General features: G+C 42.8%; 1 protein-coding gene across 1 annotated transcript; it reads left to right on the forward strand.

The window, feature by feature from the left end:
* Window positions 1–2: 2 nt before the first annotated feature.
* Window positions 3–17,607, forward strand: SNRNP40 (small nuclear ribonucleoprotein U5 subunit 40). The gene is made up of 10 exons (XM_084815570.1): window positions 3–251; window positions 2,096–2,225; window positions 3,723–3,816; window positions 5,996–6,161; window positions 7,271–7,393; window positions 8,500–8,620; window positions 11,023–11,105; window positions 11,530–11,591; window positions 13,080–13,183; window positions 15,469–17,607. Exons 1-10 carry the CDS (start codon window positions 105–107, stop codon window positions 15,516–15,518), a joined length of 1,080 nt encoding a protein of 359 aa, XP_084671696.1. The 5' UTR covers window positions 3–104; the 3' UTR covers window positions 15,519–17,607.
* The last annotated feature ends 4,653 nt before the right edge of the window (window positions 17,608–22,260 follow it).

Raw genomic sequence — 22,260 nt, forward strand, 5'->3', positions numbered from 1 at the left:
GTGGGGGTTGAGCGGCCAATGAGGAAGAAGAGAGCGTGGTCCTCCTCGGGCTGCCGTTCGAGGCCTTCGCGGATGCTTCTCCTGAGGCGCTTCTGAGGGAAACGATGATCGACCCGCAGAAACGGAAGGCTCCCGGCCCGGATATGGCTTTGGTAGCGGCGGCGTCCGCGGCTAAGAAGCCCCGGCACGAGCTTATCTTGGGGCCGGGCCCTGGGGCCGGGCAGCAGCCTTCGGGCGCCTTACTGCAGGCGGTGAGCGCTTCCTCGGCGCTGCTGGTAGAGCTGGGGGCCGGGCCACGGTCGCTGTCTGGCCCCGGTCCCGTGCTTGTTTTCTAGGCCCTTCTCTCTGACTCACATAACGTTCTGCTCTTTTTTTTTTAAGCCCACACATTATTCTAATCATTTCCATGGCTCTAATTCTAGTTACGTTCCTGTATGTAATCTTCCGTCATCATCCTTATTTAACTTCAGCCTTGCTTGTCTGTTTTCTATTCAAGGCAGCTTTCAATAAGGAAAAAAAAAAGTCAAGGGCGCAATCCTGTGGCTGCGAGACAGCGGCTACACGGCCGTCGGATCGGTCGGTTTCCAGGAACCGCCTCCCCTCCCCCACTGCCTCGTAGGTGGTGCGGATCGTCCCCGCGGTTGTAAGAGCAGCATGGAGCGGGGCAAAAGGTGGCGTTCCCGGGGGCACGGAGTGCAGAAGCGCCGCTGCGACATTTCTTATGTGCCGTCCGGCCTCCCCACCCCGCGCTCCAGTGTCCCGTGGCTAGACAGCCAAAATCGGCCACTTAGCTGCGAACGGAGGGTGGCTGGAATGTGGAGGGGATGATCCCCTGCACGTTCCTCCTGCTGCGCATGGGATAGGCAGTCGCCTCTGAGTTCGGAGGCAGCCACCTATCCCCATAGGATTGCTCCCTAAAACTGTATGACAATCTAAAGTGCAGTGGGTGGCTATTGGCAAGAAGGCTGCCCCAGTGGTGGTGCCCCAGCTTTAGAATGGTTCTCCCCAGAAAGGCTTCCTGGTGCCTGCTCTGATGTAGGCTTGATGCCACGTGAAGGCGTTTTTATTGTCTTAGGAGTTTTAGTTTAAAAACAGCAGTGCTCTTCTTGGCCAGCTTTCTATGTATCTTGGAATTGATGTTTTTCCCTTAATGTATTGCCTACCAGAGGGATGGGTAACCTCAGGCTCAAGGGCCAAATTGTACTCTCCTGGGGTTCTCCAGAAGGCCATGCCACCTTTCTCTGGTTCTGCCCCCTTTCCGCTGACCATTGATCATTTGCTGGCTTCCCAGCTTTTGTGCAGGTTTTTCCTTGTTCCAAAAGGTTCAAATGCCTCTCCTAAGGCTTATATACCAGCAGTAAGAGCTTTAAGCTAAAATATGCTGGAATTTAGCTTTAAGCTAAAACATGCATCCCTTTTCACCTTTGGACACGCCCACCACTGGAATGCATCCCCTGAGAACATCTCTGAAATTGATTTTGGTGCTTAGGCTGAAAAAGATGCCCCACCCCTGGCCTCGTAGAGTAAGTATGTGTTGACCTGTGAGGAAGACAAGCTAGCTAGCCCAATTCTGTCTAAATAAACATGCATAAAAGCATCAGACTATATCTTTTCTTTCTCCCATCTGTTTCTCCCTTTACTAGCACTCAAGCTAGCCAGCGAGTACTGCAAACTGTGCCAAGTATAAATGGGGTGGGTGGGGGGTGACTGTTAATCGTGGGACAAGGTTAATAACACAACAGGGCTGCAAGAATGGCCACTGAGCAGTAAGTGTAAGATGAAAGTCCTTACGCTATTGGTTCTGAGTTTTTATATCACATGGGTTATTAGTTGAAAGGGGGGTATTACACCCATTGAAGCAGCAATTGACTTGTGTTACAGCCTTTAGAAATAATATTTAATCATGTCTAAATGATTTGGAATGGTCAATGCCTATTGTTTTTTTCGAAGGCATTAAATTAAACGCCTGTAGTTCACTTCAAGAAACACTGATGGGTTGTTCTCATCTGTTTAAGAAAAGGAATATTTTTCTCTGCATGTACAGTTGCATGCTCACTTATATCTTCTTGGTTATTTGCATTTTTTCATATTTTAGGGCCCTCCGAGATGTTCCTCCCTCCAGGCACCCATAATGTTGCTTTCAGGGCATGAAGGAGAAGTCTACTGTTGCAAGTTTCATCCCAGTGGAGCCACCTTAGCATCAGCTGGATTTGACAGATTGATACGTAAGTCTGCATTACGAACTCTTTAAAACATATTGGGTTGGATCCAGATTTAGTCATACTTAAAGTAAATTCATTGAAATCATGGTGCTTAAGTTAGTCATGACTCACTTAAGTCCCATGCGTTAGTCATAAGTAATTTAAGTCCCATTGATTTAAATGGGTCTACTCTTAAATATGGCTAAATCCTTGGTATGGCTAATATTCTGGTTTAAATTAGGATTATCACCTGATTTTAAAAAAATCATCAAATTTTAAGCAAACTGCATATGACCAAATCCATACATTTGAAGAAAAAAGGCATGCTTTTTAAATGGTGCTTGTAAAGAAGCATTCCTTCCTAGGTGCGAGTGAAGTGGCATGCCTCTTCTCAGATGGTACCTGTCACCTATTGTTCTTAGAAGGATTTCTATTAAAGAAAAAGTAACCTTTTAAAAATATGTGGCTTGATTAATTGGGGATGGCTTTTTCATTGATTAAAGATTTTTAATCGGTTATGTTAATCAGTTAACGTTTACAGCCCTAGTTTAATATTAAAACTCTGGCTTTGTGTTGGTTTATTCTGTGCTTCTATCTGTTATCCAATATGTTATCAGCTTAGTTTAATGCTATAGATATTAACCTCCTTGTACAAAGCAGTGGGTTAGATCCAGAATAAGTTAATTGCACCTAGATCCCATTAAATCAGTTGTGAAAAGCTAGTAATGACTAAGTGAAGTCCCATTGATTTCAGTGGCAGCTAAGTGAGCTAACTTAGTCGGGATTCAACCCTGTGTTAGTGCCACATATGGCACATCATGTCCAGTACATTCACTTGTGCTGTCAAAGTATGTTGAATGGTTGCAAGGAACAACAGCTTAAATGATAAAAGAATGAAAAAGTTTGTGACAACTGGGCTCTGATGAGACTATCAAAGAGGTTAAGAGAAAAGGAGGATTTCGGATAAGAAAACAGCAGTGTATACAGTAATCCATGGCTCTAAATGCCATTAACAAGTTTAGTATGGAAAACCTAAGGAAGTTGTGGACATCAGTAACCTGTTCATAACTTTATGTCAAATATGCTTGTAGGATTTTTATCCAGGTATGCTGTTTATGGTCTGCTGGGTCAAGAAGGGGTTACCCCCACATCTGTGTGGCATTTAGCTGATAAACCACAGGGTTCTGTGTGTTCATAATACAATACAGTTTCTTTGAGGAGATTATGAATGGGCTTTCTTCACTGTTGTAGTTGTTGTTCACTGTACAACACTGTTGTAATCCTGTAAGCCAAGAAGGAAATTTTCCCCAGGTTAATATTGTGTGTGTGTGTGTGTGAGAGAGAGAGAGAGAGAGAGAACATTTTTTTTGCCATCTGTTTCTCATGATCACACCTACTTAAAGACTTCCAGTGCCACTTATAAAGACTTAGGTTTGAAAAGGGCATTTGATGCATTACAGTTTTTTCAGTGAAATGCAATGATGTCTTCAGTATTTATTCTTGATATCATTTTGATTCCAGTGCTATGGAATGTGTATGGTGACTGTGATAATTATGCCACTCTGAAAGGGCATAGCGGAGCAGTTATGGAACTACATTACAACACTGATGGCAGGTTAGTACTTCAAAAAAAACAACCTCATTGTTTTGTTGATTTTTTTCTCTCTGATTAGTGGCAATTTTGTGGTCATTCAAAACATACTACTGAAACTTTTGTTACTGATGCTTTTCATGTTTTAATTGGTGGTGACAAAATAATTGACAACATATTTTGAAAGCATGTGCAAGAAGTGAACTCTATATGGTTTGAGAAACAAAATTGCATAGGAAAGTAGGCAAATGAGACTAGCTTCTCATTATAGCTATATGCTCTGCACCATGGCTCCCTGTTGCTTTTCTTACTTCCTTCCAAACAGCTCCTTGAGTATCATGCCAGGGGTTGCAACAGTCTTTACGGGGCTTGGGCAGGGCTACTTTGGTAGAACAGAGTGATCCATGAGAATGAGTTGCATATAGCTGCATGCCTAGAGCAGAGCTTTCCAAACTTTTCATGTTGGTGACACACTTTTTAGACATGCATCATTTCGTGACACGGTAATTCAGTTTTACTAGCAAACTGGAGGTTAAACTAACCCGTTATAAGCCATATGGACACATACATAAATTGTAATAACAAAATGTATGGGGATAGAACATATCTCATGAAAACCTTTCATTTATATTTTTTAAAATATATGATTTGTAAGATAATAACATACATTGTTGTCATTTATGAGTAACAATATGTAAATATGTGCAAGAAAATGTGAAAAATAAACAAAATTAACTAAAGTATTTACAATACATATTAGGACACATAGGCCCAGGTAGGAGCTCAGCTGCAAAAACACATGAAGGAGAGAAGCAAAAGTCCAACAAAAATGGTGTAAATATATATGTCTCACTACAAGGCTATATTGCTGTAAATATTTGCAGTGCCTATGTCCAGAGTCCAGTTCCAGCATTCTCCAGTGGTACACTGCCGGTAGGTGGTTAATCCACAATTACAGCAGAGTAAAAATTAAAATAAATGGCAGAAAACAAATTATAAGTGCCAGGTGGTGGGTGGCTTGCTGTTTGCCACATTGGGTTTGGGGGAGTGGCCTCCCTTCAGCCAGCAGCAGGTGGGTTGACTGGGTGACAGCCGGGTGATTGGGAGCACACTGATTCTGAGGCTTCTGGCCTCCGTTCTGACTGGCCAAGATGGTGGACGGCCTGCTTGGTGCAGTCCCTGGCAGCGTTTCCACCTGCGCGCTACTCTGGCCTGGCCGCACAGAAGCACGGTGCAGAAGTCTGCGAAGGGTGCGCTCAAAATCTTGCAGGGCTGGTGGCCGCTGCCACTTCTCCACGCTGGCGTCGGCCAAGCTCTCCCCCCAGGGTGGCGCCTCCCTTCCCCTCTCTTCGCCCCGCACCTCTACCTCGCTGTACTGCTCCAACACCACCAATCACATGCGTCCCATGTCAAGACGCCACATGATCCTAAAGCAGCTAATTTTAAAGCAGCTAAGCCTTAGCTGCTTTAACATTAGCTGCTTTAGGAAGTTCCGGGGGAGGGGCCAAGGGAAGCAAACGCGAGTAAGGGAGCTGCGCGGTGCCCTTCCACACAATTTTCTGCATTTCGCGCGACACACCTACACACTGCCGCCGACACATTAATGTGTCGCGGCACACAGTTTGGAAAGCTCTGGCCTAGAGACTCGTAGCAGGTTTTGTAAATTGGTGTTAAAGATGGTGACACAAGATATAACTGTCTCTGTATCTGCTTTGGGGAAATTAGGAGCAAGCAGATTTGCAAGCCTGTTGATAGAAGGGAAACACACATTCTGAAGCCCAACTGCTATCCTTTAGGGGATAGGGGTAAAAGACAAAGTGCTGCTGCTCTGGGATTATCTTCTCAAAGCTTTCAGCTGTCTTTAGGCTCCATTCCGCATACACCGCATACTCCACAAAAGCCACATGTTGCTTCTTTTGAAATGATTAAGCATAACTAGACTAAGGCTTCAATCTATGGTAGTGACAAAAGCAGTATTTCTGTCTTCCCCTCCTCCATCACTGCAGGCGATATCAAGTTGGCTTCCCAAACACTCTGGCAAAGTTTGGGCAACGCTGACAGCTGATAGGTGCTGACTGTCAGCTTTTGTCTTCATCTCTAGTATCTGTCTGTTACCTGGTTGGCCATTTTGTAGTGTTGACTACGTTTTAATATGTGTGAAGTACCAGCGTTTAGGCTTCATAAAACTTGTCTTTTCTCCTAGCATGCTATTCTCTGCCTCCACGGATAAAACAGTAGCAGTGTGGGATAGTGAGACTGGAGAGAGAGTGAAAAGACTCAAAGGACACACGTCATTTGTGAACTCCTGTTACCCAGCAAGACGTGGGCCTCAGTTGGTCTGTACAGGCAGTGATGATGGGACAGTAAAGGTCAGTGTTTATATTATTCTCTTGCAAAGTAACAGTCGAAAATGAGGACAAGTTTACATGATCAATAAGCAGTTGTCTTTCTAGATGTTTCTCCCTCAGAGTGCAGAGCTCAGTTAAACATGTATCCTGTTGTGAAAAGGAGTATTCCATATCCCTTTTGAGTTGAAACCTGTTATGCTTTTCTAAGTGTTGCTGTACTGCTGCTTGCATATCTGACAACATTATGGTAGTGCTGAATGAGTTGGCTACTTACTGGAAGCCCCTGGGCCTCCTGAAGGGTGCTGCCACCCCTACCTCCATATAAACATGCATACGCACGCACGCACTGGGTGCTTATTCTAAGCCAAACCATGTTTAAGAAAGCTGCTGCTGTAGCTTTTCATGGAAACGTGTGTATCTTGGAATTTCAGCAGCAGCAATCCTATGAGCCCACAACCATACTTAATTTGCCTTTGTTTTTACTAATGCTTTCCATTGGGGTCAGAGGAGGAATGCATTAGATAGACACACACACACACACACTTCCGTCTTAACCGATTATGTCCCAGACACTCCTTTTACATTTGCCTGGTGCTGGTTGCTGATGGGGGTGGTGGTATAGAAATGGATAGTCGTAACTTTAAGTGACTTGCAGCCTTTTCTTTTAGAGTCCTTGCTCTCTTTTTTTTAATCATGGCTAAGTTCTCTTGACAGTTGCAAACTGGAGTAATTGTAAGTCCTTTCTATGTGTGGACTCCCTCTCCGTGATTAATACAAGAAAGGGGCAATGAGACCCCATGCTGCTGGCCCTGCCCCTGATGTTGTGTGGCCTCCTTGCCCCGACTCCTGACATCTACACATTGAATGTAGACAGGGTTCCAGCATCTGTGGAAGCCTACAAGTGTCAGACACTTGTCAGACACCCATAGGCATTGGGCATTGTGGGGGGGACAAGGAAGCTTCGTGACCTAGGGGACAGAGATGTTCCTATACGTTAATACTCTTCCTGCAGTTAATACATGAAGGGGGCTACAATCTTGATAGTGACTTGCTATTGCTGTACTATTGATGCTGTCAAAATATTTGCAGGGCGTAAAAACGAGAACCTGAAACTTTTTCTTTCCTTCCAGCTATGGGACATCAGGAAAAAAGCTGCTGTTCAGACATTTCAGAATACCTATCAAGTATTAGCAGTGACCTTCAATGATACCAGTGATCAGATAATATCTGGAGGCATAGACAATGATATCAAGGTACATTGACTTGATCTAATAACCACAGGAAGTCCACATACTTTAAAACTGATTCATAACAATTATTCTGCTCTCTTCCTAAAACACTTAGGGCGAAATCCTATGGGTTGCGCCCTGGGTACTCATAAGCCCCCAAACTCAGAGATTTACAAGTTTCCTATGCAGAGTAGGAGGTGCCTCGAGCGTCCTTCTCTGCATTTTAGTTAGACGGTCAATTTCGCCTGTCTAGCAGAGGCTTTGGGGAGCGGGAGGGAACAAGGCTGGGGCAGTGGCAATAGGAAAAGGTGTAAGCCAGCCACCCCAGCCTCCTCCCTTTCCCGTCCCCAGGCACGCTCCCTTTCCACCATCTGCATGCTCTGTTTACTGAGTGCGGACAGGCATTTGGCAGTTCTCTCTGTGCTGGCTATGAGGAGGAGGGGGCCAGAAGCACAGTATCTGGACTCCAATCTCAGAGCCCTGTCTTTGAGCTTGGAGCCAGGAAACTGAAAAATCATATGTCACCCAGATGCTGTCTAGGGAACAAAGGACTGCTCCCTTAGCCAGCACCAGAGAGAGGTAGAAAGAAGAGTAGATGGTGTGATGTCTTCCTAGTTTTCTCTGAGAAAGAAAAATAAGTTTCTGCTGTGAGGATGAGAGGGCAGTGCCAGTTCTCTCCTTGCCAGGAACATGAGCCACGTATGAGAATAGAAGGCTCAAGAGGGCCATGTTCTGTGTCTTCTCCTTGCATTAAAAGGGTAATGCAAACAGATTCTGGGATTTTAGTCTTTTCTAAGACCTAGTATAGGCTAAATGTCTTTCTGAATGTTCCATTTAGCCTGTCTCCCTACAACTTCTGTCCAGTGTGTGTGGTATTGGCATTAATTCTTGAACAAGTGATGGTTGTTTCACAAGCACAATATTGCTAATATCTCACTACCTAATCTATACTGGAAGCTAAATATAGCGCACCGTATCACCAACAAACAAATCTACATCCATAGAACAGAGGTGTGGGCTAAGCTCCTTATAAAAACTTCAATGATCCTATTTTGTTCTTGCTAATTGCCTTTTCAGTTCCTTGTCTTTAAAGTGTGACACACCAGGCATGTGTTCATGTATCTTTAAAGGTATGGGACCTTCGTCAGAACAAGCTAACTTATACAATGAGAGGACATGCAGATTCTGTCACAGGTCTCAGCCTCAGTTCAGAAGGCTCTTACTTGCTTTCCAATGCAATGGATAATACAGGTAACTTCTTTTTCCTTGATTTCAAGAGAAGCAAAATGTATACCAGGAATTATGATTTCAGCAGTTTATTTATTCATTTGATTTGTACCCCACCTTTTTACCAAGAAAATGGCGCTCAAGGTGGCTAATGATCATAGGAATGAAAAGACAAACATAAAAACTTCATTGAGACAATAAGAAAACAAATGCATTAAAAACACAATCAAAACATAACAAAAACAAAATAAAAACAGCACCCAATCAAGCAGATCTTACACTCCAAAGGCCTGCTTGAATAAAATCGTCTTTGCCTCCTGGCGGAAGGACAGAAGAGAGGGAGCCAACCTAGCCTTCCTTGGCAGGGAGTACCACAGCCTGCGAGCAGCTACTGAGAAGGCCCTTGCTAGTTAGCCATTGCTAGTTAGTGGCCAGTGTGTCAGAACTTGGTGCATTTGATGAAAAGTTTCTTAGTCTTTGGGTACGTTCTTTGAACATTCTTTGCCACTGTACCAGCTCAGTCAATCAGGATTGGAGACGTCATTGCCACCACCATAATGCAATATCTTATTTTCTGCTTCCACACTGGGGAGAGTGCCCAGTCTTAGGTAGCCAAAACTGCAGCACCCATGCATAAGAAGAAGGTATCAGCAGATTTAGGGGAATGCCAAGCTGTGCTAAGGGGGGGAAACCCTTAAAGGTACAGGACGGGTGCTTAAAGGTACAGGACGGGCGCAAATCAAGCACTCAGTTGCATTCAGAAGCTTAATGCTCTGTTAACTTGCGTGCTGACTGCACTTTTAAATGTTGAAAAACTTTTAAAAATGCACTTCATGAAAACCAAGTTAGAGAAGGGACTCCTGTCTTTGATGCTGATTTTGGAGGGGTGCGGGGGTTCAGCCACAAGCTCAAATAACATATCTGCATTAGGGATACACTGCAACATGTTGTTTTGGGGCCCTGCTTCTAGATTCTGAATAATTTGATTTATGTGTTGAGGATAATGGAGGAAGTTTTCTTTGTGAGAATTTGCAGTCATGCCACAGTCTAGAAGCTGCTTGTATGAGGCTGAAGTTCATAGTGTAGCTACATCTATAATGTTGTGTGTCATTCTGGTTGCCTCCATCTCAAAAAGGTTACTGTAAAACTGGAAATGGTGCAGAAAAGGGCAACAAAAATGATCAGGATGCTAAAGCTGTAGCTCAGTGGTAGAGCTTTATGTGGAGAAAGTCCCAGGTTCGATCTCTGGCATCCCCAGGTAGGGCTAGGAAAGAATCCTGCCTGAAACCCTGGAGAGATGTTGCCAGTCAGTGTCAACAATACTGGGTTAGATGGACCAATGCTCTGACTTGGTTTAAGACAGCTTCCTATTTTTGTAAGTTCCTTCCATATGAGAAATGGCTCAAAGTGTTTGTTATTTTTAGTTTTTAACAAAAATGGCTACATTGGAGAGATACAGCATTTCCCAACTTAGGATCCACAGATGTTGGACTACAACTTCCATCATCCCTCATTGGCCATACTGGCTGGGAACGAAGGGGCTGTGGCCCACAGCTGGAGAACCTAGATTGGGGATGACTGTGCTAGACATTTATGCAGTTATGAATGGAATGGGCAAAGTGGACAGAGGTTTTATCCTTCTCTCATAATATTAGAACTCAGGCTTAGCCAATGGAAGCAAAAGCAGTAGATTCAGGACAAACTACTTCTTCAAATAATGCATAATTAATTTATGGAATCCATTGCCAGGGGGTGATGGCTACTTGCTTAAATGGCTTTCAAAGGAATTAGCCATTAATAAACCTATTCACCATGAATTTGTCTGTTATGGCAATATCTATACAGAACCTCCGTGTTCAAGAGGCAGTATGCAAGTGAATACCAGTTGCTGGGAAGCAACAAGGAAGAGCTGTTGTCTTCATGGCCTGCTTGTGGGTTTCCTGGAGGCATCTTGCTGGCCACTGCTGGAAACAGGATACCAAACTGGATAGACTCTTGGTCTGATCCAGCAGGGCTGCGCTTATGTTCTTCACTTTGCCAGTATAAAAGTGTTCCACCAATTCCCCCTCAAGACATTAAAGTGAAATGATCACTGTATGGTTGGGCTCCCTTCCTCAAGGCCTTTGTCACAACATTTGCAAAGTAATGACTTGACATTCCTGCCTCTTGCAAGTGGTCTGATAATCTTGAGATGGAGTATCGCCTTGTGTGGTAGTGTCTGAGTATTTGTCCTGAAGTTATCACAGCATAATTTTGGTAATTGATAAGAATGGAGAAGATAATCCAGCAGCTGTAACCTGTGGTTGGGTGATTTATTTATTTATTTTTTCTATTAAGATAACAGTTCTAGCAGTTTAACCTGTATTATGGGCTCATATCTGTCTAGTTACTTTGATTCTTAACTGCTTGTATGGACTTTGTTCTAGTTCGTATCTGGGATGTTCGGCCCTTTGCCCCTAAGGAGAGATGTGTAAAGATACTCCAAGGGAATGTGCATAATTTTGAGAAGGTGAGTGCGGTGTTATCTGAACTGCTTCCTGTTTATGGATGGCAGCAGAATATTAATCCGTAAGTAAATGGCTTTTAAAATTTCAAATGGCCCCAAACCCTTTAACAAGGGCTGTGCCTGAGATTAATGTGTGAGGTGAAATTCCAATTAGAGCTGCTGCAACACAATCCCCCCCACCCCCGAAGTGCAGCTCTAATTGTCTATAAATTAAGTATCTTGACATTCACAATCTATTTCACGTAAGCTAACAAGATACTGGATATTTCTGGCAATAAAATGCAGTATATAGCTGTAGACTAAGCTTTCAAAGGAAAAACCATTACTGCTCTGTTGTTAATATCTACAGCCTTGGTGATGTATTTCAAACAAAAACGGAAATGAAGATGTGCCTGGAATGGTGACATGTTGTTTTCTTGTTCGTTAGAATCTTCTGCGATGCTCCTGGTCACCAGATGGAAGTAAAATAGCTGCTGGATCTGCAGACAGGTAAACATGTTCTATTTCAAGTTCATTGTCTTCACCTTTAAAACCATGAATCAGTTTTAAATGCACTAGTTAAACCTTGTATTACTCCTGAAAGGTAGGGCCAAACTTGATAGAATCTCTGCAAATCTGTGATTAGGTGTCTCACATTTCTGCACAAGGTAAAAGCAGCCACAGGGAGCCTGGATCGGCTCTGTTCTACTGTGAGATGGGGGCGGGGGCATTAACCCTCCCCACCACATCATTTCCCCCTGATCCATTCCCATTTCTCCCTCCACCCCTTCCCACCGCTGTTTGCCCTGTACAGAAAAACGTAAGTATTCATATGGTGTCAGTGTGTTTTTGCCCCACAGGGCTAATATCTGATGAGGGTGGGGTGGGGAGTTCAGATCAGGGGCAGTGGTTACACACACATGCTCCAGCCTGGTTTGGGGGCCTCACAACTGCTTTTATCTTTGGAAAGAAAAAGGGAGAGATTGAGCACCTATCTCCTGGCTCTTAAATATTGGATCCACTGTACACAAATAGGGCATTGCATCACTTTAGCAGGTATATCTCTGCCCCTTTTTGAAATGGTCAGGATTGTTCTCAGTGTTGCCACTCCTCTTCTTCCCTTAGGCTGCTATTAAATTATCACAGAGGAAAGGGGAAGTTTAGTTAGACTAAATCTTCATTGGGAGAGTTGTTGCCCATCTTTTACATGGAGCAGAAATACTTAGTGTCTTATACCCTGTAGAGGTTTTACGAAATCAGTTCCTCGAAATCTTGCTCATCCTTTCTTGTGGGATGCCAGCTGTAATGTAGAGAGCTAAAGTAGCTTTGTCCTCATTGAAAGCCAGGATACAGAATATGCTGCTATTAAACTGACAGAAATTGCAGAACCTTCTTGGAAATTGTTATGTTCACAAATGTTCACTGGAACCAACACACATGCCTGATTAATCCATGCTGTGTGTGTGACTCATGGCAGAAAACTAATTTCTTATGAACATCTATACTCCGAAGTATCACTAAATTATGCAAGTCAGTTTTTTCAAGCTACGCGCAGTTTTGCTTTGTGAGTCATAATATGCATAACAGTCTTCTGATCTGTAGGTCATAAAGTGAATAACCACCTGTTCACCTGGGGCAATATTGCAACAGTACATTCAGACCCAGTGACTCCAAATCCAGGATTTCTATCAAGTTGTTGGTTTTCACTTACCTAAAGTCAGCTGCAGGTGATGTCAAACTAAGGTCATGCTGTCCGCATGTTAACTTTCAATTGTAATATAACAGGGTGCTATGAAACACAGATCGAGATATAACAGAAGGACTCTGTGCTTGTCTTGGTTTATACAAATAAAACTGAACTGAATTTCTTGACTTACCCAGCAGCTCAAAACTTTGACTTACCCAGCAGCAAATCCTGAACTGGGTCAAATAGGAGTTGCTTTTTTACTTATCGTGTATTCTGTTTGGAAGGCTTTCATTCATGTTTGTATCATACAGGTTTGTTTATGTGTGGGATACAACCTCCAGAAGAATCCTCTACAAGCTGCCAGGCCATGCTGGTTCAATAAATGAAATAGCTTTTCATCCAGAGGAACCAATTAGTAAGTCTTTTTTGAATTGTTGGGAAATGTGAAAGTGTGTGCTTTTTAAGTGGAGAACTTGACTTCTGTGACATCTTCATTATTAACAGGATCTGTTAACTAACCCTGAAGGTGTCTCTCTCCTCTCCCTCCCCCGCCCCTCCTATTTGGTCCTTTTGATTGTACTGTTTACCTTTGTAATAATGCCATAGAATGAAAGCAGCATAAATAAAATGTACCTGGGGAGGAAATTTAATTGAACCCAAGTAAGTTGCAACCCTCCTTTCCAGAGAACCTTTGGCTCGTTTGTGGGATGGAAGCAGATTTAAGAACATGCTTGCATTTCCTCAAAAATAATATTGATAATAAAAATACCTTGTGCTTGCCAGACCAACACTGTATCTCCAATGTAATTGGGGGGAGGGGGGTGTCTTGCCTTCCCTTCTTTCCTTACTGGCTGTGCTCCTTTTTTTGAGGGAGGCTGCTGGGAACATGTGTCTTCTCCTGGGTTTCTCAAGGTTTTACAACTTCCAAAAAGTCCTTGTCCATTATTGCTGTAGCAGCCAAGTCCTCCTGGACAACCTTTTCTGCTCACCTGATACGCATCACCTTCAATCCACATTTCCAATGTAGGATATTGTAAGGATTCAATTAAACTGTGTTTAAGTAACCTCCCAAAGAAAAATCCACAAAATACAAATTACAGAATCAGAATGGGAAGGACAGTGGAACAGGACTCGGTGTGCATGGAACATCTAGATCTTCAGCTGATTGGTTGTGACCTGCAACTGGGTCATCGTCCATCCCCCGTCCCCCCCGGCCCAGATGGGTCACACCAGAAACCACAACTACCATTTCCTTTTTGCTTATTTACGTTTTTCTTAAGGGATGAGAAAAGGACAGAATAGGAAACAAAGAGGTATGAAGACACAGAAAGTGAAGGAGAAAAACAGAGGGAGGGAAAAAGGAAGAAGGGCACATACAGTTAAAAAAAAAAAAAAGTGGGGCCCATGTTGCAGTTTGTGGCTAACAGTGGGTTCTTGTTCTCAAAAGGTTAAACTGCCAATCTAGCCCAAGCTCCTGCCCTTTTCCTGTTGGGCAGAAAGACAATTCAGTGCCTAGGTTAGAGGGGGGCAACATGTGGCTCTCCAGATGTTTTGGCTTAAAACTCCCATCATCCCTAGCCAGCACAGCCAATGGTGAGGGATCATGGAAGTTTGAGGCCAAAAAATCTGGAAGCCCACAAATTGCCCACCCCTGGCCTAGGTCAATGCAGTTTTGAAAATAAGTTCTCCTCAGCTACTTACCCATCAGTGCATACGCTCTCATGTAAGTTATGCATGGCACATTGAAGACCTCAGTGGAACAGAGACAATTCTCCTAGTTTACAAAGGTCTCCTTATCTAGGTGCTTGGGGAAGGTTCTTGTTTACCCCAGGTGACCAAATGAGTGGCTGTAAGCTGAAGACTTTCACAGTTCTGTTTGTTCTTACAAGACACATTAATGCCTGCCCACCCCCAGAATAGTCACCATACCAATTCCTTATGCTACAGTAGGGTGAGCTCTGTTCAAATCAACATATTTCCCTTCCTTGTGTTTCCACAGATGGAACACAAGCCTACATATGTTTACTCAAAAGTAAATCCCACTTAGTTCAGCAGGACTTAACTCCCAAATAAGCATTCATAGGATTGTGGCCAGAGCAGTCCACTGCTAGAAGTTTCCCCTCCTCACCTAAAATCTCAGTTGGCTTCCTTTATCTCTTGTTGTTCACCACTCTGGAATCTGTTTAGATGTGGAGCAGTATACAAATGTTGCAGATAAATAAATACAATCACTGGAGCTGTGTGCTTTCAAAGGTACAGTTTAGATCTGATTGAAAGTAGCTTCTGTGAATTGAGGGGACTGCCTGGTTGGCTCTATTTCTTTGGTGGAAAATATTCTTTAGTGCGGGCTACATCCCCTAGTAGTTAATGTCCAGTATTAAGAGTGCTAGCATCTTGTTTTTCAAAGAAAGCCATGGTATTGCTGCTGTTAGAGAATACATATCTCTAACAGTGGCAATAATGTTAAAATTAAAATTATCAATCCAACTGCCAGAAGGGTAATACAACATTTTTTCATTATAGTTAGAAAAATTAGGTATCTTTGGTAGGAACATGCAGCATTTATCTGCTAGTTAGCCGAGAAATGCTTGTGAGGGAGTCAGTTTGGTTATGAAGTGATTTTTGGAAACGAGAGAGAGAACAATATGTCTAAATTAATCCTTCCAGTTTTGTTAAAGTAAGTTTATTTCTTTCCATCAGTACTTTCTGCATCTAGTGACAAAAGACTGTATATGGGAGAGATCCAATGAGGATGAGCAGAAGATGGCTGTGATGTTTAGCGCTTGGATTTGCAGAACTGGATTCGTTCTAACCAATTTGAATTGCTCTGTACAATGGAAGATAAAGAGACTGCAACAATGCCCCCTCACATACAGAGTTAAATATTAACCATCTGTTTTAGAGGATCCCTTGCTGAAGTCTTGACCACGTATACAGAAGATTAAAAAAGCTTGCGGTCTAGAGTCATTAGGGTTTGAGATGGATGTACAGATGTCTTGTTTTAGCTGCAAAATGTGCTTTTGGTTCATTACTGAAATCATTTGACAATTGTAAATGGAGGAGGGATGTTTAATATTGTATGCTTTGCATCAAGTTGGTTTGTCATTTTTATACTGAAAAAAAATGTAATACCTTGTAAAAACTGCGTGGGTGAAATTTATTGCTACATACGCTTTTTTTCCATTGCATGAGAGCATGTCAACAAAGAAAACGGGGGTGGTGGGGGTGAAGGTTACACAAAGGAGTGGGGAGGAATTGTCAATTGCACAAACAGTATGAAATAAGTAACTCAGAGAGCAGTGGTATACTGGCCATATTTCTTAAAGGGTAATCAGGGTTGTATTTTCTTAACACTGTACTTAGAATTTGAGTAAATCCTGAATAGAATTGAGCTGATTCTGGAGAAGTTGAAGCAGGGCTCCTCTGTATCTGCACCATCCTGAAACTTGGTTTTTGATTTGAAGGGACACAGAGATCCAGACACAGTGTTTTTGTAAAAATGTATACATTTCTCCCTGAAAGGAAAATGGCAGGGCACTGATGGCTCTAGCTTCTAATCACAGTAGATGGTTCTATTAAGGCTGTTTTGGGACAGGGATGTTGAAGTAATATATTACGGGACTGGTTCTCTTCTATAAGCAGGTACTTTTTTAAAGGTTTTTTTTTTTAAAGTCTGTGGGACATAGGAGGGTGTAGCATTGGGTAATGGCTAGAAAAGTGCTGGATGGTCAAGTCCGTATGCCACTGTATGGTCCACCTCCATGCTTGTCCTATTGCAGTTCTGTGACTTTGGTGCCAATTAATCAGAAAAGAAAAAGCATTAAACTGTTTCATTCATCATAACTCCCAAGCCCCTGCACCTATCAGTCTGAAATTTTGTAAGTTGTCTCTTGTCTAGGTATACCTCTATGTTGTACTGCATTTTCATAATAAATGCCCTCAACAAACATAGGGGTGTAGCTGCATCCTTCCCAACCCAAAATAACCCAAAATTGTAAAGCCTGCTCTTGCACAAAGTTCCTGAACCTATTCATCTGACACTTGGCAGATTTCATCCCCTCAGAAAGGGCAACTAAGCCTGTAGTTTTTGTCCAGCTGTACCAAGAAATTTTAAAAGCTACTGGCAGTTTACTTTTTTCTAAATCAAAATGTTAAAGGTATCAAGTACAAAAGCCCCTGCACTTGGTAGTCTGCAATTTCAAAGGTTTCATCCCCTCACAAGGGGCTATTATGCTTGTGAATTTCATTCAGTTCTGTCCAACAGCAAAAAGGCTGTAGTTTGATTTCCATTGTTCTGATTGTATTACATTTTATGTTCACTGCTTTGATACTTCTGTGGAAAGCAGCATACAAATTTGAATAATTAATAGATGTAGAAGATACGAAGCTTCAGATTTCTGAATCTAGATTCAAATTTGGCCCAGAGTCAAGTCAGGCAGCCTACAAATCACTTTGAGCCAAATTGGGCTGTTTCCTGTAGCTAGTGTGCACCCCTGATATTTGTAAATTTTGTTGATCCAAAGGATAACTTCACATGTCCATTGAATTACCGAAGCTCTTCTGTGTCCGAAAGTGGATGTGCCTCACTTACTTAAATATTGCTTCACTGAGGCACTGAGGAGGGATGGTGATAAAGTGTGTGTTTTCAGTACATGCTGTATTCATGGAACCTCACATAGTTTTACTTAGAAGGTGAATTGGTTCTGTTTGGGTAAACTACATCAATTTCTTAAATTGTTTTGAAGGGTAGGACTTTTTTTGTTTTATGAGACTACTTTGAATTTTTAAAAAAATCAGAGCTTCCTTTTCCCTTTGAGAGAATAAACTTATATAAACATCTATTTGGAAAGCTAACTTTGGGAAAATACGCTAGGGAACTTGCTGTGCTTGTACAGTTACAAATGAGGTGTCAAAAACACAAAACACATTTGCAGAAAATAGTTGTTCTTCCACTTTGCCAACAAATCAGATAAACTTGACAAACTGGGCAGGTGGGAAGGAGGTAGAGAGAGAAATGAACAAATGTAGATCAATGGAGGCAAAAGTGTCTGAAACATTCATGGAATTGAGTGTAAGAGCTCTGGTATATTGAAATAAGATAGCTATTTGTTCTACCAGCTTATGGATGACAACTGACAAATCTGTCTTAGTGTATACCTGATGGTGAGTTGCAGGCCAGATTGAGCCATCAGAATGTGTGGGGAAACCATCTGGCTTTGTTTTGAATTCACTACCCTCAGGAAGCATTTTCTTTAACCCTCTAAGACTTACAAGTTGCTTCTAATTGTGAAAATGTAGGAGCCGATTAGTCTAGTTTTTTGAAAGGTTTCTACCAAACTGTCTCTTCGGTCAGTGACAGAAACATTCCTGTCTTTAGATAGCGAGTAAAAGGATTCTCGCCACATTGAGTGTGTGAGTTACTTTTATACACACCTCAAATCTAGAATCTGTTTTTTCTCAGGGATTGGCTGCAGCATGTATGCCTGTAAATAAAAGGCTGTTGGGGCTGATGGACCAGGTGAGATTCAGGAGAAAGGTGAAGACTAGAGCGGCAGAAGGTAGATCTCTGTTTTAGACTACAGCTTGCAGAAGCCGCTGCCAAGCATGGTCAATAGGAACGCTGGAAGTTGGAAGTCCAAAACCTCTGGATATGTGGCTTCTTCCCACTCCTGTACTAATTCATGACATTGGGTACTGTTAAATTGCTGCTTTCTATGTGATGAACCTTTCATCCAGACTTCCCCAACCTGGTACGCTCCAGATGTATTGGATAGTGGCTCATATTGTAGGAACATAGGACGCTGCCATATACTTGGCCCATCTTGACCTGTCTTACCAGCACTGACTGGCAGCGGCTTTCCAGGATTTCAGGCAAGAGTATTTACTGCCCTACTTGGGGATGCTGAGGATTGAACCTGGGACTTTCTGCTTGCAAAGCATGTGCACTGAGCTATGGCCCCATCATTCTCAGACAGCGTGGCCAAGTAAATAAATACATCACAAAGCAGGTAGAGTAGAGCCTTCAGCAATGTGTGGTGTTGATGGGGAAAGCCTTAGGTCGTGATACTTTAATGTTTTAACGTTTGTAAACCACACAGAGAGCTTCATCTATGGGGCAGTATAGAAATGTAATAAAAATTTGGTCTGAAAATAGGCCACAGGTGTGTCCCTGTTCTTGCCTGTGAAATGGTGGAGGGCATGTGATGCTCATCAAGGGCTGGTTGATGACTCTGGTTTCTGTCTTTCAATAGAGATCTGCATTTCCATCTGAGCCCAATGGTTGTCATATGTGACTTGTATGTGACTAGAACTGAATTGGGACCAAGGGCTTTTAATTGCTGAGAGGGTTTAACATACTAAAATGCCTGCAGCTCTGGTCCCAACCCACTCTTCCCCTTACAGTGAACAGGCACCCACTGCATAAAAAAGGATATTTGCATCATGCATTCATGGCAGCCACGTGGATGCTGTCTTGTCCATCCCCCATAAGAAACATCCTAAGGGAAATAAGAGCAGGGAGTGTAGGGAGGGACCCTGCTTGTTAATCACTGGCAAGTAGCATGCTTTCTAAAGATGCCTGCTTCAGCTGCAGACTAATGAGTGAAAAAGACAAGAGGATCTGGTGGATGCTGATCAGAGATGACAGTGTCACCTAGATATGCCGAAGCATTGTGGCTCTACAGAAGATTTTCATGTTAGTAAGGAATATTGGTAACTAAGGGGAACAAAACTAGCTTGAGGCACATTTGCATGAGGCTATGCCTTTCTGCGCTTGGATTTGCATGGCTGTGCCAGGGAGACAGCGGCCTAATTCTCCCAGAGGTGATAGACCAGTGTGTGGGCTGTATGAGTTCAGGTGGCTCTGAAAGACAAAGAGGGTTGCGTATTTCTAGGAACTACTTGCAAACAATGATCCAGATGATGATGATCATGATGATAGATAAGAACATAAGAAGAGCCCTGCTGGATCAGACCAAGGGTCCATCTAGTACAGCATTCTGTTCACACAGTGGCCAACCAGCTGTCGACCAGGCACCCACAAGCAGGGCTTGAGCGCAACAACACCCTCCTACCCATGTTCCACAGCAATGGGTGCACATAGGCTCATTGCCTCTGGTACTGGAAGTAGCACATAGCCATCAGGACTAGCAGCCATTCATAGCCTTTTCCTCCAGCAATTTGTCCAACCCCCTTTTAAAGCCATCCAAATTGGTGGCCATCACTACATCTTGTGGTAGCAAATTCCATAGTTTGACTATGTGCTGTGAGAAGAAGTCCTTTTCTCTGTCCTGAATCTCCCACCAATCAGCTTCATGGGATACCCCCAGGTTCTTGTATTTTGAGAGATGGAGAAAAATGTCTCCCTATCCACATTCTCCACACTATGCATAATTTTGTACACCTCTATCATGTCTCCCCTTATCCTCCATTTTTTTCTAAGCAAAACAATCCCAGCTTTTGTAACCTTCTGTCATAAGGAGATGATTCTGCCCCTTGATCATTTTAGTTGCCCCTTTCTGCACTTTTCCCAGCTCTACGATATCTTTTTTTTAGGTGTGATGACCAGAACTGGACACAGTATTCCAAATGTAGCCACACCATCGATTTGTATGGGGCAGTATGATATTGGCAGTTTATTCTCAATTCCTTTTCTAATTATGCCTAACATGGAGATTGCCTTTTTTACAGTGGCTGCACACTGGATTGACATCTTCATTGAGCTGTCCACCACAACCGCAAGATCTTTTTCCTGCTCGATCACCGCTAGCTCAAATCCCATCAGGCTATACTTAAAATAGGGATTTTATGCCCCAACATGCATCACTTTACACTTGCCTACATTGAACCGCATTTGCCATTTAGATGCCCATTCTCCCAGTTTGGAGAGATCCTTTTGGAGCTCTTCACAATCCCTTTTTGTTTTAACCACCTTAAATAATTTGGTGTCATCCGCAAACTTGGCCACTTCACTGCTCACTCCTAATTCCAGATCATTTATGAACAGGTTGAAAAGCATTGGTCCTAACACAGATCCCTGTGGGACCCCACTATTTACTTCCCTTCGTTGGGAGAATTTACCATTTCTTCCTACTCTCTGCTTTCTGTTCTTTAACCAGTTACTGATCCATAAGAGGACCTGGCCTCTTATTCCATGACTGCTAAGTTTGCTCAGGAGTCTTTGGTGAGGGACTTCGTGAAAAGCCTTTTGGAAGTCTACTGGATCACCCCTGTCTACATGTTTATTGACAGACAGACGATTGATTTTTTAAAACTTAAAATGTTTGACCTGCAACAAAATGTTGCAAAGTGAAGTGCTTCAGAATTCCAGACACTCCATTCCATTCATCTCCCCCCGCCCCGGTTTTCCATCCTCTCCCCCCAACAAGTAGTAGTCAGAGTCCACTGAGTATCCTTGTCTTCCTTAGGCTATTTTGGAGTTCTATCCACCCCCTGCAGGTTTTTGCTCCCTGAAGATTTTTTGTACTTCTGCAAATTTGGGGGTTCCCCTGAGGCTACTGCTCTCTCTCTCTCTTGTGTGTGAATGGTGCTATTTTGGTCCCATAATGATCAGCACTCAGAGAATTGAGATTGCTGTTAATATAATCATGATGTCACTAAAGGTTGTTAAGTTTGTCTAAATGTTATTTATTTATTTACTTTATTTTAAACCCACCCATTAAGAAAAGTTCTCTGGGTGGATAACACCAAGCTAAAATAATAAAATGCAATCCCACCCCCTGCCCCCAACAACGAGCAGTGAAGGTATCACTATATATAAAAGCTGTCATGAAATCTAAAATGTGCGTGCATGAACATTAAGGCACTATGCAGTGCTCAGTCTTATTATTATTTATTTTTTATTTCTTCTATTTATACACTGCCCTTCAGTAATGTCCTCAGAGGGTGGCGTATGATTTAAAAACAAATACAAGAAAATGGTGTGTGTGTGTGTGTGTGTGTGTGTTTAAACCCAATGAAATCAAAGAAGCCACAGCAACAGCACAACAACAACAGAGAGCTTTGGCTGTTGGGTAGTATAGAAATATAATGAATAAATAAAACTAAATAATTAAAACACACACTAAAATTCAACAGCATTATAAACAACACGAAGACCCACTACAACTTGTTGGAATGCCTGGGCAATTTTTTAAAAAGTTGGCTGGAGCCAACTTGATGCCTGGTGAGCCTCCTGCGGGAAGACATTCCAAATTTGAGGTGCTGCTGTGAGAAGTCCCTCCCTGGTCACCATCTCCTAAATTTAGATGGTGGGGAAGGGTTTCAGGTTAACAAAAAGGGGTTGAGCAGGCTCCCGCGGAAGAAGATGGTTCTTTAAGGATGCAATCCTATGCATGGTTAGACAGCAAAAAGTCCCACAACTCCCAGCATTCCCCAGCCAGCCATGGCTGGCTGGGGAATGTTGGGAGTTGTGGGACTTTTTGCTGTCTAAACACTCATAGAATTGTGCCTTTAGTTGCCTGGTTGTAAGCC

The sequence above is a fragment of the Heloderma suspectum genome, chromosome 10 (genome assembly GCF_057233095.1).
Source record: "Heloderma suspectum isolate Gila_16-S chromosome 10, 16-S_ref, whole genome shotgun sequence".
NCBI lineage: Eukaryota > Metazoa > Chordata > Lepidosauria > Squamata > Helodermatidae > Heloderma > Heloderma suspectum.